Raw genomic sequence first — 18,910 nt, 5'->3', positions numbered from 1 at the left:
CCACAAAAGGCCTATTTAAATCTATTTGTACAAAAGAACAGTGTCGGGGGAGGGGGCTCTATCTGCACAGAGGTCCTTTAAAATCCCTATCCTACAACGTCATGAACACAGAGCAGCTCCTAGACAAACCACCTCATTGAAATTGAAAGGTGAGCAGCACTCAGTCCTACAGCATCCAAAACTGTAAGAGGTGTGGCACATGACCAGTCAAATATCTGTGGGTAACGGAGATGCGGAATGTGAGTGCAATAATTTGGGGACCACCATTTCACAATAAAACGCCTTGCTGCCTGATGGAGTTTGCATGTATTGTCCCCTCCAAAACTCATGTGGAAATTTGATCTCCAATGTGGCAGTGTTGGAAACTGATTGAGTCATGGGGGCAGATCCCTCATGAATGGATTAATGCTCTCCCTGGGGGAGGGGGAATTAATGAGTGAGTTCTTGCTCTATTAGTTCCCGCGAGAGCTCGTTGCTTAAAAAGACCCTGGCACCTTCTCTCTCTCTCTCTCTCTCTCTCTCTCTCTCTTGCTTCCTCTTGCCATGTGATCTGCTTGTACCCGCCGGCTCCCTGCCACTTTCTGCCATGAGTAGAAACAGCCTGAAGCCCATGCCAGATGCAGCTGTCCCAGAATCGTAAGCCAAATAAACCTCTTTCCTTTATAAATTACCCAGTCTCAATGACCAACAAGAGGCCAGTCAAAGGGCCATCTGATAGTGAGAATCAGCGTCCCTCACAAGGCCCCTGTAGGCCAAAGCACACTGAACAGAAAGCTAAGCCAGGACTTCTGAGATCACCACATCATTCGCTCAACCCAGCACTCACTCTGTGCAGGCCCCATGTGAGGAATCGGGGTGCAGGGAGATCCCTGATTCCTAGGAGAGGACAACATACAGCGGAAGTCACCATAAAGTGTAACAAGTGCAACGGAAGTAGTACCGAGGAGTGAATGAACAACCACAGGGAGAAGGGCTGGCAAGACTGAGCCGGGGTAGGATAAGCATGGGTGGGCTGCAGTGCAAGCGACAGAGGTGCCACTTGATGGCAAGCCAAGGAAGGGAAGGACCTGACCACACATGATTTCCTGGCTTCTCCCTGATTATACCATAAGCCCTAAGTATGAACTAGATGCAGAAAATTAATGTTCTGCCTCCAAGAGATGCCTGGGAAACAGCACCTAGTATTACCAAAGCAGGCTCAAGATAGCATCAAGTACGTCATTCCAACTGCAGGCTGCATGGGTCACGAAATTGATGCAGTAGATTGTGACCACCATTTTCTTAGAAAATGAATTAGAACAGAACAGTAAACATCAGAATTTGTTGTGTATGGTAATGGTTAAGTGTTGCTTTATGTGTTTTAGTTAGACACACACGCACACTTACACACACCACGCAGATATCTGGGATCATGATATAAAACTATCCTATTCTGGGTCACAAGGTTTTAAAGTTACTTGCTGAAAGTCTATGTCGTAGCTAATGAATTAGTAATAAATTAGTAACAGAGGTTCTCTAATGGGCCCCCACCACAGTTAAACAAATCTAAACTTGCTTTTGCAGTGGTTCCACTCTCCTACTTAACTCCGGTGGAAGTGCTGACCCACAGACCTCTTGCAGACACAGTCATCTGTCTTACTCAATCCTACAACCAGTCCTCCTTACACACACTCCGAATCTAATTCCTTCGATGTGCCTCCGGAACTCCTGACCTTTTGTAAAAATGTAATTCTCCTATATTCTCAATTTTTTGTTTACACTTTCTTCACCTACTTGTCTTAATGGAAATCTGGCTTTTCCTTCATAATCCCACTTCTCGTAAACCCACTCCAGGGATGATTTCCCCCCAAACTCCTTGATGCCCAAGATAAAGAAGGGAAGGTCATCACTGTCCTTACTGAACTGTTCTCTCAGGCCATGTCCTGTCCTTTCATCTTGGTTCCAGGACCTCACTCTTGTCTCTTACTCCCCAACCTTATCACTCATTGCCTGACCTCCAGGACTTTCCTTTCACTGTGTGTTCCTCCCATATCCACCTTCAAAAAGAAGGTGGATGACCTTGGTAACACACAAAGGCACAGCTCAGAGACTTTCTCCTCTATCTAAAGGTTTCACCTCCGTTGCATTCCAGCCACACACAAGCCCCACCACTCCTTAGACCTTATCACTGCTGGATATACTCCACCCTTAAGATCTAAGCTTCCACCTCTCTGACTATAGCTTCCTGTTTACCCACTTCTCCACCTCCTTATTCCTATAGACTCTGCCCTTCATCCTCATTATAGGTGGTTCACTGACTTTGCCCCATTCTGTCTTACCCATCCTGGCTTCAACTGTCCTCCTTACACAGCTGGGACCACAAGGCCACCCAATTTCAGTGATGCTCACATTAACAACCTGAGGTCCCTATTTCCCTTGACTTTGTCAGAGCCAACATGCCAATCTCCAAGCCTAGTCACCTCATTCATTTTTCTCATGTTGCTGGAGAAATTCACATGAACATAGTGACTGACTCCACAAAAAAAATGTATAACTTTAGCTGGCTCTTCCAAACTGCTGAGAGGGCTACCCAGTTAGCTCAGTTTGTTAGAGCACAGCCTTATAACACTAAGGTCATGAGGTCATGGGTTGAGACCCCAGTACTGGCCCTGGCTGATGCACTATTGATTTTTCATTCCTCCATGTCCCCTTTCCCCCCATCAGCAGATGATGACTCTCAATATCCTTCCTCTCTCCCCTCTCAACCCAGAGGAAGGGGTATCTCCTCCTCCTTTTCTGTCTAAGCTGGGGTTGGAAAGCCAGCTGCTGAGATTACATCAGCCATAGATGCTGGTATTTTCCTTCCTGAGAGTATAATTCTCAAACTTCAGCATGCACAAAAATTTACCTGAGCGGGGCTGACCCCGTGGCGCACTCGGGAGAGTGCGGCGCTGGGAGCGCAGCAGCGCTCCCGCCGCGGGTTCGGATCCTATATAGGGATGGCCGGTGCGCTCACTGGCTGAGCGTGGTGTGGCCGGTCACCGGAAAAAAAAAAAGAAAGAAAGAAAACTATATGCAGGTAAAACTTTTGGGCCGAGCCCGTGGCGCACTCGGAGCACGGCGACGCTCCCGCCGCGGGTTTGGATCCTGTATGGGAATGGCCGGTGCACTCACAGGCTGAGTGCCGGTCACGAAAAAGACAAAAAAAAAAAAAAAAATTTACCTGAGCAACTTGTTAAAATGCAGACCCGCTGGCTCCACTCCCTGGAGATGGACTGCAATCCCACAAGCACCCATGTGACCCTGATGCAGGTAGTAACTGAATTTGGGAATCACTGCCCTAGATCACTCTCTCACAAATGATGTAACTGCCTCCACTTCTGCCATGGAAATACCAGAGGCAGGAAAGGCTGTGTATTACAAATCATGTGATGGAAAAAAGAAATAACCAAGAAACATTTAAGTCGAGCAAGGCTGAATGTGGAAAGCATAGAAATAGCTAGAAATGTTAATTCCTGTTCTAGCAACTAAGTGGGTTCAAGTTTCTCAGCAAAAATGAAAGACATACGACAAAGATGTACAAATGGCTAACTCCTCCACATTATAAATTCAGCATTTAGCTAAAAGCAAACAAATTGAATTTACCAAATAAGCTTAACATTTATTTTAATTTTTATATATTTTCACCATTGTGCTTTCTACTAATACTTTTTCTAATCAACATGATTTAATGAGACTCATGGGGCAAAAAAGTATTGTCAAGCAGTCAAGAGACCTTTATCTTAATTCCAAATCTACTACTAACTCTGTAAGAACCCAAATGCCCCAAGGGATCACACCGAGGAATGTAAGAACCCAAATGCCCCAAGGGATCACACCCTGATCCTTCTCGGCCACATCCACCCCAAGCCCCATGCAGTATGCTAAGTAGGGATTGTATTTTAAGATATATGTGTGTGTGCTGCCTAATAAACGGGCTCTCTCCGGGGATCGTCAACTGGTGTCGACTCGTCCTTTCAAACTCCACCATGGATAAGTGAGTTATGAAGTTCTCCGTGCCTTAGTGTCCCCATATAGGACATGGGGATTTGGCTCTGTTAGTGGAAAATGAAGGTGTTCACACTGAGAAAGCAATGGAAGACCATTCTACATCCTACAAGCATTCTAAAAATGGAAGACACAAAGAAAACATTCTGTGACAACCTCCTACAAATATTCTCCCCCACCAGCCTCCCTTAGAATCTCTCTACGCCTTGAATAATGATGCTGTTTTATGACTTTCAAGCATCACAGCATGAGGCAGCTTCTGGTGGGGAGGTTCATACAGGAAGGAAGAGACCTCAGTGGTATTTTACTATTCATACCTTTTGATGTGTCAACAAAAAGTCAAGCATTCTTTGAAACCATTCAAAATAGTGGCAGAACCAAAAAGAGGATTGATGAACTGAATGAATGTAGAATTCAGACCTAACCAAGAATAAAGATGCACCAAAACTATCTTAAGTGAGGAGAAGAGAATAAAATCTATATCACAGAGAAGTGTAAATTTCTATTGAAACTTTAGAGAGACAGGGAGAGAAGAGAGTGAGGAAGAATAGAATGTAAATACAAGGTAAATTCTTCCCAGAACAAACTACTCATAGTAGTATCATTTAAAACAAAACACAAACAAATAAGCAAACAACAGAAAAGGGAAAAATGAGAAAGAAAAAGAGAACCATAAACGGACAATGGATGGCTATATTGTGCTAATTCCACCAAAACTCAAGTAGTGAGAATTGATCAAAAGCTAGAACAGCATGGTGCTGATAACACCAATGTTCTGGGTTCAATCCCCATACTGTCCAGTAACCAAAAAAAAAAAAAAAATTTGAAACAGAGCTAGCCTATATAGGACCTAAAAAACAAGACCAATGTTGAACTTTCAACGAAGATATGATCAAAACATGTTAAGAAATAAAGAAATGGGACAGTGTGCTATAGTTTTTAAGAACACAGTCTTTTAGGTAAGATAGACCTTGGCTGTAACAATGTTTCTGTCACCTGTTGGCTGTGACATTGGACAAATTACTTAAGTTTTTCCAGGACTCGGTTTCTCCACCTATAAAAAGAGGATAAGCCTCCTTCCCCAGGGGGTGGTTGTGAGAAATGTGTTTATGGGAGTTGAATGCTTAGGGCACCATGCCTGGTAAGTAGACACTCACGCGATAACCCTTGTTAATAAAGTACATTTGAGACCATGGAAAATTCCAAACCTCTCCCAAGTTTCCAACTTTGAACAGCCTGAGAAATGAGTATAAACTTTGGGATCAAATATCAGTTGCTCAACTTGTCTTTGGCTGGAGATGATTAATATCAACTATTTGTATTTAAAAATACCAGCACTCTGAGAAGTTATACTTTCATCTATCAGAACATACCTGATTGGCACCAGTCCAACATATATCCAAGTCTAGAACACAAAATATGTGAAACATGTCCCAAGCCCAGGTCCGGCTGACAGAGACCACAAAATGTGTTCCGCTGAGTCAGATAAGCAATGCCTTGATCTAACCCAAAGCATCAGACCTCTCAGTGTCCTCTGCTACCCAAAACCAGTCCCCCTGCCAAATCCTGCAGCTTCTTCCTTTACATTCTTAACAACTGTCCCTTGCACTCCAGCTACACAGCACAATCTCTGGTCACCACCCAGCTAGACCTCAGCACCAACATGTCCCCTGAGGCCCCGGCTACAAGTACCACATGCTGGCTGGCAGGCAGGGCTGGCTGGTCTCACGTTTCCTCATGGGCCATGGAGACACCCTTTAAACCATGTCTCATGCTCTGCCAAGCTACCCCTATGAGCCCATTCTCCTCGTAGATTACTCTCTTTCCCCTCTACTGGGATGTGTCCAGCCCTGGGATGCCTAAAAGGTACAGCCCTCTCTCTCGCATATGGCTCCTGAGGCAGGCTGGTTGGAAAGCAGCCCCCAGCAGGCCACTCCTCAGAGGCTGGCCCTCCCCTCATCCAGGAGCCAGACCTGATGTGGGCCCCTGCTGTCGGCTCACTGCACCCCTAACCCTATCAGCGACTGCCTGGAGCAATCCCGCATTTCACCCAACCCCCACTGCAATTAAAAATTCCTTAAAATTTCATTAATATTTTGTATAGAACAACAGATTTTTAATGAGCTGATTACAAAGATAGACATTTCCCTACAAATTCCAAGTTTTTATTAGCATTGCTTATGAGCATACCCATGGGTGGTGTAGAGGAAATCCAGCGGATTCTCTAAGGTATTCTCCAGTCATGAGATTCTTTTTATTTTTAAACTAATCACAAATATTTAGTGGTAAGCAAACCTACACTCATGGCTTTCACTTGCTTAAGCATTTCTCCTTTTGAACCTGATTCTCTAACTCACTACTAGGTAAAGCCAGAGATTGAGACCTAATTTAATCAACTAGGTGTCCTTTTGGTACCTAAGTTGTAAACACTGACACAAAAGGAATCACCAGGACACACACACAAAACTGTCCCAGACTCACCAATACAGAGAACAGTTTGGCTCACATAAAAAGCTCTTTAAAGATAATATTTCTAAACAAGTCTATCACCAAGGGAAGGTTTTTTTTTTTTTTTTTGCTTTGTTTATTTCCAAGATAGGACAGAAAAAGCAAGCACAGCAAAAGATTTGCATGCATTTACTCTGTCCTTAAAAAAGAAATATAATATTTCAGGAACTTTCCTTGGGAGACACAATAGCAGCCACATTCATAACTACCTGCTCAACTGCAATTTGCAAACCCCCTCTCCATTTCTTGCCAAGACTCCATTCTCCTGTTCTCTGACCTTCAAAGTAGCTCCAGTTGAATTTAGTACTTCAATTCAGTTTTCCCAAAGAGAACTCTCCATCTTAAATTTTTGCACAGTTGTTTTAGGAAACTAAACAACAGAATTCTTAAAATAGACTAATTTTCATTATTTAAATATATTTTACACAGGATAATATAAAATCTACTCAGCAGTACTAATTCCTTGGGAAAAGTTACTTCTTTAACTGAAACAGCAGGATTTCTGGCATCAGAGAGAACTTTTCAAAGCCCATGTGAATAACAGATTTGTCTGCACAGTCCCATTTCAGCAAAATTCCACAGCCAGGATGCTATAACGTTAGCTTTCAGGGGCTACCTGAAAACAAAACTTAAAAGTCCATTTTAAACAAGTATTTTAAAAGTCCATTTAAACAAAGTCCATTTGAGCAAGTATTTTAAATGGTAGAGAAATGAAAAGCTTAGCTTAAGGTAGCCCACAATTCAAAAAAAAAAAAAAAAAAATCAAGGCAGCAATAACCTGAGTACCATAATCATTTAGATAACGACTTCATCCAATTCCTGATTGAGTCTGACATTAACAAAAAGGACTTCCCCCCTCAAATACCCTTTCTGAGGTCAATTTCAAAGGGATATATAGACACACCTGTGGAAGGCAGCTTCTAAGGTGGCTCCCAGCTATCCCCACCCCTTGAATTCATACCTTTGTTTAATCCCCTCCCCTTCGGCACAGCCTGAATTTAGTAACTTGATTCTGTTTGGGTTTTTTTTGTGGGTTTTTTTGTTTTTCTTTAAAAGATGATGGGTAAGGGGATCTTAACCCTTGACTTGGTGTTGTCAGCACCACGCTCACCCAGTGAGCTAACTGGCCATCCCTATACAGGATCCGAACCCGTGGCCTTGGTGTTATCAGCACCACACTCTCCCAAGTGAGCCACGGGCTGGCCTCTAGTAACTTGATTCTAATGAATAGGATACAGCAAAAGTTAATGGACGTCACTGCTGAGAACAGGTTACAAACCTATTCTGGATGCTAAGGCTTCCATCTTGCTCTCTCACTTCCTCACTCTGACGGAAGCCAGTTGTCATGTTATGAGCTTCCCTATGGAAAAGCCCAAGTGGCAAGCAATGGAGTGAAGAAGACCCTAGCCAACAGTAGCAAGGAACTGACATCCTCTGTCCAAAAGCTCATCAGGAACTGAATCCTGCAGCACCCTCGAGTGAGCTTGGAAGTGGATATGCCCCACATGAACCTTGAACCTTAAGATGACTGCAGCCTTCAGAGAAATCCAAAGCCAGAGGACCCAGTCATGGCTAAATAATACATGTCCCAGACATCCTTTGCCTCCCAACACAATTATGATTTGCTCTCCATGACATCATCTAAGCTCTTCAACCTGTAGGGTGAACAGCCACTTTGAAAGAAAATTATTCTTTTTTTTTTTTTTTGGTCCTAAAAATATACCTTTTTCATTGCTACTAACATTAGTATTTTGAAACTTAATTAGCAAGTCTATATGCACAAATGTCATGATTCTATAAAGTCTGAGCCATAATTTCAGCTTTAAGATTCATTAAGCAATACTCAGTGTCCTTCTCTGGATATTTTCTATTTCACTGTGGTATCATGGCTTATTAAGTTGCCCAGAATCCCCAACTTCATAACCCACTGGGTCACAAATACGGCAGGAAGGACATATCATCAGACTGCAATATAGAACTTTCCATTGAAACAAAGGTTAAGTTTTACCTGTAAGCTGGCAGTCTAGTCCAACTGTCTAGAATCCTGTTTACTATAAATCTAATTCATGTCCTACTTATTACCTCCAATAGCCAAAACATACAGAAAACATAGTATAATTAATCCTCACTAGTAACAAATGATACTAATCCATTAAGTTATTCATTCAAATCTGAAACAGAGATGATGTCATGAGACCTTCTAATAGGTGAATTTGGCCTGGATAGGGAGGTCAGAAAAGGACTCCCAGAAAAAGTGAGCTGCCATCTGAAGGAGGATAAAGTCTGACTAGATAAAGAGGCAAAGGAAAAGGGAATAGCACACGTACAGGTCCTGTGCAGGAGGGAACACGGGAATGAAAACAGGTCAATGTGACTGGAACATGGAGCGGTAGGGAATAGGGCACAATGTGAGCCTGGACAGGCAGTAAGGACTAGAACATGCAGAGCCTATGAGGCCCTATAAAGGAGTCCGGTCTTTATCCTAAGTATTGAGAAACCACTGGAAGATTGTAAACAGAGGATTAGCCACAGCAGGTTAGAGTTTTGAAAAGATTCATCTGACTATAATACAAATAAGGGACTGATGGGGGCCAGAGAGGAGTGGAGTAATCAATTGAAGGCCACAGCAGTAGTCTAGCAAGAGATGTTGGAAGCCTTCAGTAGGTGGGATAGAGAGGTGGAGATAAGAAAAATGTTTAGGAGGATGATGGTTGGATATGGGGAGATACGCATTCACATGGATATGCAGAGAGATTAACAGGAGCAAACATAATTGAAGGAAAAGAATTTTAAACTCGAGTAAAAACACCAACCAAATGGTGAGCTTTTCTGAGCACATCATTACTAGTTGCTTGAGCTCAATCTCCAAAGCGACCCTGCTATGCTTTTTTTACACATAGTGGATGCTCAATAAATATCTGTAAAACACATACCAGTTAATCTTACTTAACAGCTTCACTAATGACCTCTCCAAGCCAATCTGAGTAAAGGAACTTTTCTTTAGTAACAGCTTTACTGAGATATAATTTATATACCATATAATTCACTCTTTTAAAGTATACAATTCAGTGGTTTTTAGTACACTCACAGAGTTGTGCAACCATCAGCACAATTAATTTTAGAACTTCTTTTTTTTTTTAATCAGCTGTAAAAGAAACCCCATATGCATTAGCAGTCACCCACCATTCCTCCTCTCCCCCAAGGCTGTGGCAACCACTAATTTACTCTGTCTCTATGAATTTGCCTATTCTGGACATTTCATATAATATATGACTTTTTGTTTCTGGCTTCTTTTACTCAGCATAATGTTGTCAATATTCGTCCAGTTTTTAGTATGTATCAATACTTCATTTTTTTACAGCTGAATAATGTTTCATTGTATGAAGATATCACATTTTGCTTATCCAGTCATCAGTGGATAGACATTTAGGTTGTTTCCATTTCTTGCTAGTATGAGTAATGCTTCTGTGAACATTTGTGTACAAGTTTTTATGTGGACATAGGCTTTTGATTTTCTTGGGAGTATAAGTGCTAGGTCATATGGCAATTCTATGTTTCATTTTTTGAAGAGCTGCCAAAACATTTTCTAAAGTAGCCACACCATTGTACAATCTGACAAGCAATATATGAGAGTTCCAATTTCTCTACATCCTTGCCAACATTTGTTATTGTCCATCTTTCTGATTGTAGCTATTCAAGTGAGTGTGAAGTGATTATCTCAATGTGGTTTTGATCTGTATTTCCCTAATGACTAATGATGTTGAGCATCTTATCATGTCCTTATTGGTCATTTGTATATCTTCTTTGGAGAAATGTCTATTCAGAACTTTTGCCCATTTTAAAATTAAGCTATTAACTTCCTACATTGAGTTGTAGGAGCTTTTTATATATTCCAGATGCAAGTCCTTTATCAGATATATGATTTGTCTTTTCACTTTCTGGTATCCTTTGAATAAGAAAGGTTTTAATTTCTATAATGTCCAATTTATCGATTTATCCTTTGTTATTTGTGCTTTTGGTGTCATATCTCAAAAACCACTGCCTAACCCAAGGTCACAAAGACATACTCCTATGTTTTCTTCTAAGACATTTATAGTTGTTGCTCTTACATTAGGTTAAGATTTTGCTGTTGTTGTTGTTGTTATTTTTGTATATGGTGTTAGATAGGGATCCAAATTCATTTTTATGCATGTGGATATACAATTGTCCCAGCATCCTTTGTTGAAAACAGTTTTCCCCCCATTGAATTGCCTTGATTGACCTGATAAAAATCAATTAACCATAAGTATTAGCATTTATTTTTGGACTCTCAATTCTATTCCATTGATCTTTCTATCCGTATGCCAGTACCACACTGTCTTGATTACTGTAGCTTTGTGAGTAAGTTTTGAAATTAAGAAACAGTCCTCCTACTTTCTTCTTTTTCAAGACTGTTTTGGTGATTCTGCGTCCCTTGCCTTTCCATATGAATTTTAAAATCAGCTTGTCAATTTCTGCATTTAATAAAAAAACAGAAAAAAGGAAAGGCAGCTGGATGTTTGCCAGGGATTGCACTAAATCTATAGATCATTTTAAGGAGAACTGTTTTCTTAATATTGTCTTTCAGTCCATAAATATGGGATGTCTTTCCATTTATTAGGTATTCTTAAATTTTCAATATTTTACGGTTTTCAGTGTTCATCTTGCACTTCTTTTGTTAATTATTCCTAATATTTTATTCCTTTTAATGCTATTATAAATTGAATTGTTCTTAATTTCATTTTCAGATTGCTCATTGCTAATGTAGAGAAACAATTTTTACACATTCCTCTGGTATCCTATATCCACAAGCTCATTAATAGTTCTAATTGTTTTTTAGTGGATTCCTGTGGATTTTCTGTAAACCAGATGACTTCACTTTAAGACAATTTCACTTTTTCCTTTCTCATCTGAATGTCTTTTATTTCTTTTTCTTGCCTAATTACCCTGGCTATAACCTCCGGTACAATGTTAAATAGAAAATAGTGAGAAAAGACATCCTTATCATGTTCCTGATCTTAGGGAGAAAGCATTCAGTCTTTCACCTTGAAGTATGTTTGTTAGTTGTGGGCTTTTCATAGATGTCCTTTATCAGGTTGAAATTTCTTTCTACTTCTACTTTGTTGAAAGTTTTTACATCAAAAAATGGTGTTGGATTTCAAATACTTCTTCTGCATGTATTGAGATGATCATGTAGTTTTTGTCCTTTATTCTAGTAATATAATCTATTATACTGGTTTATTTTGGAGTGTTAAACTAAGCTTGTACTTCTGGGGTAAATCACACGTGATGGTATATAATACTTTTTATATGTTGCTGGATTTGATTTGCTAGTATTTTGTTAAGAATGTTTGCATTTGTATTCATAAGAGACTAAAGAGAGGTCTTTAGTTTTCTTGAGATGACTTTGCCTCGTTTTGGTACTACTGATCTCAACAGAATGAGTTGGGAAGTGTTTCCCCCTCTTATAATTTTTGAAAGAGTTTGTGAAGGACTTGTGTTAATTCTCCAATGAAAATATCCCTAAACATTTGGCAGAATTCTACTGTGAAATTATCTGAGTTTGTGGGAAATTTATTGATTACAAACTCAATCTTTCTACTTGTTACAAGTCTATTCATTTTTTATTATTATCATTATTTCCTCTTAAGTCAGTTTTGGTAGTTTATGTCTTTCTAGGAATTTGTCCATTTCATCAAGGTTATCTAATTTGCTGGCATGTAATTGTTCATAGTATTCCCTTATAAATTCTTTTTATTTCTGTAATGTTGGTAGTGATATCCCCTTTGAATAAAGAAACTTTATGGTATTATCACAGAATCTTGAAATTAATAAAACCAAAATTAAAGATATACTGAATATTACAATTCTGAATTTTTGAAAATTCTGAGTTACAGGACATATAAACTAGATACCTTCCAATTCTAACCTCCACAAAGAAAAAAAAGTTGCAAAGATGGAACCAATACATTTCTAATTAACATGCATCAAAATCATTTCAACTGAAATCAGAAACAAGAAACAGTTCCTGGATGAACATGCACATTGCAAGTGTACCATTTAGTAGAAATTCACAATTCGAAGCCAACTGCACTCACATGAACACACACATGCATGTGCACTGTGATAAATCCAATATGACAAATTCCCGAGGCACTAACACTGTAAATTGAAAAAAAAAAAAAATTACCTAATAAAGTCTTTCAAATAAATAATCTCCTAAACAGAGACAACCTCATCCCTCTGTATATTTGTTGAGTTCAGGACCATGAGATTTCTGTGCACTATGCTTTCTTAAATCATAGCACACCTATACATCCAGTAGTAGCCACATAATTTTTACACACTCCATGACCAAAAATCAGCTTCCTTGAAAGTGTTTATATTTCATAAAAAGATTCATAAATGTGTATTATATCTAATCTCCTCTTATAAATTTATGAAAAGCCATCTGGAAAACTATACATTTGTATAGTCTATTTTTTCAATGAAACTATTCCTAAAGCAGCTTTCCTCAAAGAACCTGCAGTAATAGTTGTAGTCACTTTCTAAAACAAAATTCAACCACAGAATTTCAAAAATACTAGAGAATGGGCTGGCCAGTTAGCTCAGATGATTAGAGCATGGTGTTATAACACTAAGGTCACAGGTTCAGATCCCCACACCGGCTAGCTGCAAAACAAACAAACAAAACAAAAAAACAAAAAAAAACATACTAGAGAAGATAACAAGCTTTCAAGCTACATTTATACCACTATCAAATATTGGGGAGAAAACTATGCTTATGTTATAACCATACACTTGCTGACACTATAGTTTACAGACTATTTTTCTCTTCTTTAGTTGATTTCTAGGAAAAAAAAAATCCATGAGGTGAGTAGAGCAGGTGGTGATATCATCTTTATCATCCCATTTACAAAGAGGCAAAGTTGAATTTCCCCACAGGTTAAATGACCTGTCCAGGGGCACAAAGCTCATATGTGGTTGAGCTGGGACCAGGAAATTGGATCTACCAATCCCAATCACATACCTTTTCTTTTTGCATGACACCCCTTCCCACTTATAAAATCAGGAGGCAAAAACAGAATATAAAGTGTGGTTCAGTAGGTGCTATGGATCAAATATGTCCCCTAAAATTTCCTGTACTGGAAACTTAATCTCCATTGTAACAGCATTAAGAGAATGGGAAATTCTATTACTGTAGTTGAAAGGTAGGGCCTGGAAAAGGTGATTAGACTGTGAGGACTATGCCCGTATGAATGGATTGATCCATTCATGGAGTAATGGGTGTGGTTGTGATGGCTTTAAAAGAAGAGCAAGTGAGGAGGTTAGCTCTCTCTTCCTCAGCTGATTCTCCTCATGTGACAACCTGGTTGGCACGGGACCCTGTGGAAAGTTCCCAGCCAGAAGAATGCCTCACCAGATATGTTCCCTGGACATTGGACTTCCCGGCCTCCACAACTGTAAGAAATAAATTCTGTTTCTTTATAAATAACCCAGTTTCAGGTATTCTGATACACATAATAGAAATAGACTAATACAGTAGGAAAAGGAAGTTTCTACTAACTCTCCAAAATTTTTTATTGGAAGTATATTTCTTGTGAATGTCTATGAATCACTCCTCTTGTCTAACTTTTTTTTTTTTTAGCAACAACTTGACTAAAATCATGTTTTTAATAATCTTAGACAGGGAGTGAATCCTTAGTGTTCTGTAACCTAACAGCAGACTTCACAGACACGTTAAACCACCTTTAAAATTTGGTCTTTGGGGCCGACCCCGTGGCGCACTCGTGAGGGTGCGGCGCTGGGAGCGCAGCAGCGCTCCCGCCGCGGGTTCAGATCCTATATAGGGATGGCCGGTGCTCTCACTGGCTGCGCACGGTGCGGCCGGTCACAAAAAAGACAAAAGAAAAAAAAAAAAAGAAATTTGGTCTTTGGAGCTTAAAAAAAAAATCACAGTACATGACACTGTTAAAATATTAAACAACCCTGAGAAACCCCTTTTTAAGCAATTTTGATGCCACATTAGGATGTTCTGCTACAAAACACTAATTAAAAACCTTATTTTAGCTCTGTAGGTATCTATTTATCAGTGATCAGAGATAGTTAACACCAATACCATTTAACCAAGTGTTAATTTTCTACATATATAAGAGGGCTAGAACATGTCATCTGCTCATGGAACAATACTGTTGCTTGGTCACAGCACAAAGCATTAAATCAAACTCTTAACTTATGCCATAAGGACACTGTAGTATTCACCCAGCAAAGGACAAAGTTCTCTTGATTCTTCTCATAAAGAAAGTACTTGCACTTTGGACTCCTTATCTTCACTCTTTCCTTTGACAGCCCAACATTTACTTAATCTAAAGTCTAAAAGAGTCAATGTGATTTGAGAGACAACATAAACTAAGTGGCCACACACCCACCAGTTAAAGAGGAGATTGCTGTCATAAACCTGCCCTTGAGTTTAGTAACCAATGGACTTCAGTCCAATATACTAATGTCCTACAGGGCATTGACTGTTGGGGTGGGGGGAGATAAAAGACCTGAGGAAGTTCTAGGGAAAAGAAAGAAAAGAAAGTTGACTCAGTCATTGCTGCTGCCCCACATCCAAGTCAGTGAGATGGAGGACACACTTCCTCCACCCCAGCTTCAAAGGCACCTAGTCCGCTGCTGCAATTTGCCCAGTGACTTCCCAGGAAGTTCTGAGAAAGGGAAAGGAACAGTTGCTTCCCTAGTGCCATGACCTTGGCTGTGGTAGTAACTTTTTCTCAATTCTGCCTGACCATTTGCAAAAACAACAGGTGGTTCTTCTCCCTGCTACCAACAAGACTGCAAATGACTTATTAAAAGTATAGTAGCATATACATAGGTGAGTGTGGTGTGCACCCAGCTATAACAGAGATTGGAGCGGAATGTGGAGGAGTCACCCTTAGTCAACTGGCCTCCTGACATGGGAGGCTTGGCCAAATCCAAATCATTGATGGCAGGCAAGAGTCTACCCCTGGCCAGCTACAACTCTGACAACTCTTTACAATTGCTAGCCCATTCAAGTCCCTTCTGGTCATCAAATCCCATATCCTTACCCCAAAGTTTATCTCTAAGAGAAGATGCACAAATAGACTAAGTTTGAATCTTACCTTTTGGCTTCTTCTAGGTGGCACAAATATTCATAAGCAATGTTCTGCCGCCTCCTCTCATCCATCTCCTCTGCAGAGAGCCTTTCATCGTCCACAATAGCTAGAAATAGAGGATAATGGAACATCACTCATAAGGGCAGTCTTTGTCACATAAACACCTGAGACAATCAACCAGAAGAAACTCATATGCAGTTCACCATTGAACATCCAGAGACGGGGGTCTGAAACGCCAAGCACAGAAAGATTTGCCTTTGGACTTTACAATATCATATTATTTCGAACAACAAATATGGAAACATGGGTTGAAATTACTAAATAATAGAATGAGAAGAGCAATCATATTTCATGGACCTGATGCCATAGGATTTGGGCAGCCTTAAATCAATTAGAGCAACAACTTTCCTTAATGAGACTGTAGAATGGGTCCAGTGGCTAAGCTCGGAGGCAATTCTGGGATTGAACAAAGAATCTACAAGTACCTGTCTTTTCCTAATCCTTGAGGGAATTAAGGTCTCTCATTCAACCCAAAAAACCAATCAATCCCATTTTAGGGATGCCAAAGTCTCTAAAATTTCTCCCTCACCTATTTCTTGGCCCTTACAAGGCTAATCTTTCTGGTCAACAGGTATCCAAAAGCAATAGGGACAGCAAGGAGTAGAGTTTAAGCCCACATTCTTTATTCCCATAAACCTAGTTCACAAGCGTCAACACTTCAGCCTTGCTTTTCTGCAGAGAACACCACCTCACCGTTTCCTGGCTGCACGTCCTCTACCCACAGCCTCAACAGCATCCAGACGGCTACCGCAAGTGTCAACATCAGCCAGCTCGTCACGGTCTATTCACATGACAACGTGCCTTTCTCCTAAAAACAAATCCCTTTTCCCTTTTCAATCCTGAACTTTGATTCTGATAGCCATAAAACTAATTTGGTTTCTAGTTTGTTAGATTCCTCATCTAATGAAGACTGTGTGTGTGTAATAGGGATGTGGTCACACATAGGGCAGGAATGTCAGTGCTTGCTTTTTTGTTCCCAAGCCTCCTGGCTCCAGGCAGCCATTTTCATAAATGGGACCCCTGGTCACAAGCAGAAGAGTTAAAGATGTGATAGTCACCCATCCCTCTCTAAGAAAGCCATGCTAATCCTATGCCCTACTAATGAGCAGATAATCTTACTGAAGCAAGCACAATACTAAATACTTAAGATCTAAAAATAATACTAAACCCTCCAAGAACTCAAAAGAAAGGGGAGAGTAAACTTATATCAATATAAAATATGGCGGAACACCATAAGCACAGATACTAGAAGCTTATTTAATGAGCACTTTGTTTCAAGACCTTGGGCAGTGTTTTCTACACATCGTCTCATTTAAGCCTCACATCTCTCTATGAGGCAGGCAATTGACCCTATTTTACACTTGAACAAACAAGGTCATTTGCCCAAGTGAAGAACAGAAACATGAGGGCCAGAAATATTTGGATAGAAGAGAGAAACAAGAAAAGTGGGGAAGAACTTTGGGAAATGTGCCTGTTTACCTATGAGGAAGAAAGGGAACCAGCAGCAGGAGAGAAAGGAGAGAGGCGACACGTGAAAGAGCCCCAGGACAGGCTGGTCTACGACAGAAGCGGTGCCCAAGGAGCAGGAGCTTCCTCGCGTTCCACTGTCCCTTCCCCGGCCCCCTTCTGACCACTCCCGATTTTCCACTGTGGCTCTGCTCCTTAAACAGGGAAACTCATCCCAGACGAATACCAACAGGGGTCAACAGAGATTTGTCAAAAGCCTCTTTTTTCTTTAATAAACTCAATCTGATCTAACGTTAAGAGCAAGTTCTCAGACTTCAGAAAAGTACAAAAAGCTCTCAAACAATCCTCCTCTGCACCCCCACGGCCAGGGTCCAGGCCTTCCACGTCTCTCCCCCAGACTCCTGTAACAGGTTTAGTAGCTCAGCCAACACCCCTCCTCCACCAATTCCCTTCACCACCACCAGAAACATCTTTCTGACTCATAGTCCTACCGATGTGATCCCCTCCTCAAAATCTTTGATGGCTCCCCAGTACCTAAAGAAGAAAGTTCTAGAACACTTTGCCTCTCCTCCCTTACATGAGGCCTACATTTCTGCCTCATTTCCAGGTGACGCCGTATTCCAGGACCACCCCACACCCTTTGACGTTGAGGACTTCTGCTCTCCACCCTGTTTCTGCCCAGAAAACCATCCTCTCACTTTCTGTGAGTGACATCTTCAACATCTCAAGGAAGAGTCCACAGATCCCCGAGTCTCAATCCATCCACTTTCCTCAGCACTTTGGTTCACATTTTTATTACACCACTCATCAGAAGAACCCCCCACACACAGGGTAAGTTACTCATGTCCCCTTAGGCAAACTGGGGAGCCCTAGAGGAAGACACACTGCTTTGGTTCATCTTCACATCTCCCTCCATTTCTCATGGCTCCCTGAACATACATAGTGTCAATAGTTGCTGAAAATTACCTTCAGGTGAATCCTTTCTGAGTCAATTAACCATTACCTCATAATGAATATACTTTGGAAATTATGATCCTGGGTTTTCTTTAAACACACTTGGCACACCCCCACATCTTCACCTAGCCCTCCATCTCCACTGTGCCTAACAGCTGATCCCTAGGACACCCCTTGGCTTCCAGTTTCTCATGTCAATTTAAAGACTGTTTCCCATTTCTAACAGGACAGTTTCATTTTATAGTACCTTCAGACACACTAAAGCTTGAAACCAAAATAAAACTCTTCGTGAGAGCTCACGTGCTCATTCTACCATCTCCAACCTGTAAGAGTGTAAGCCCTGGGTCACATCAAAAGGAGGCACTCTCACCTCCTCCCTCCTCGACTGCTGCTCCCTTCCAGCCCCACCCAGCCCACTAGGAGGAGGCAGAGCCCCACGAGCACCTGGTCCCTTGCCCTCTGCCCTCAAACCATGCAAGATTCCACCAGTCTAGCAGAGCTGCTGAGGGGCTCACAGACTCTGACATCCCCTGTCCAAATAAAAGATTTTATTTAATATGTGAACTAAAACACACACAGAGTTTTAAATTGCAATTGCATACACTGACCACAGCTGATGGAATCCTATCTGTCTTCAAGGCTCAACCTGAGGGCCACTTCTTTCCCAAAGTCTTCCCTGATTGTCCCAGCTCAACATGCCCTCTCTCAATACATCCTACACTGCTCTAATATTTTTATTA

The 18,910-nt window shown here is 40.9% G+C and overlaps 1 protein-coding gene across 1 annotated transcript in view; it reads right to left on the bottom strand.

Moving 5' to 3' along the window:
- Positions 1 to 15,778, bottom strand: part of IQGAP2 (IQ motif containing GTPase activating protein 2) — a 222,511-nt gene extending 206,733 nt beyond the window's left edge. The window contains exon 1 of the mRNA XM_063086623.1: positions 15,696 to 15,778. Coding sequence (XP_062942693.1) covers positions 15,696 to 15,760 — 65 coding nt within the window. The 5' untranslated portion in view covers positions 15,761 to 15,778. The remainder of the gene's footprint in view (positions 1 to 15,695) is intronic.
- Positions 15,779 to 18,910: the final 3,132 nt, after the last annotated feature.

Source organism: Cynocephalus volans, chromosome 2 (genome assembly GCF_027409185.1).
Source record: "Cynocephalus volans isolate mCynVol1 chromosome 2, mCynVol1.pri, whole genome shotgun sequence".
Taxonomy (NCBI): Eukaryota; Metazoa; Chordata; class Mammalia; order Dermoptera; family Cynocephalidae; genus Cynocephalus; species Cynocephalus volans.
This window is presented reverse-complemented; position numbering and strand designations above follow the sequence as displayed.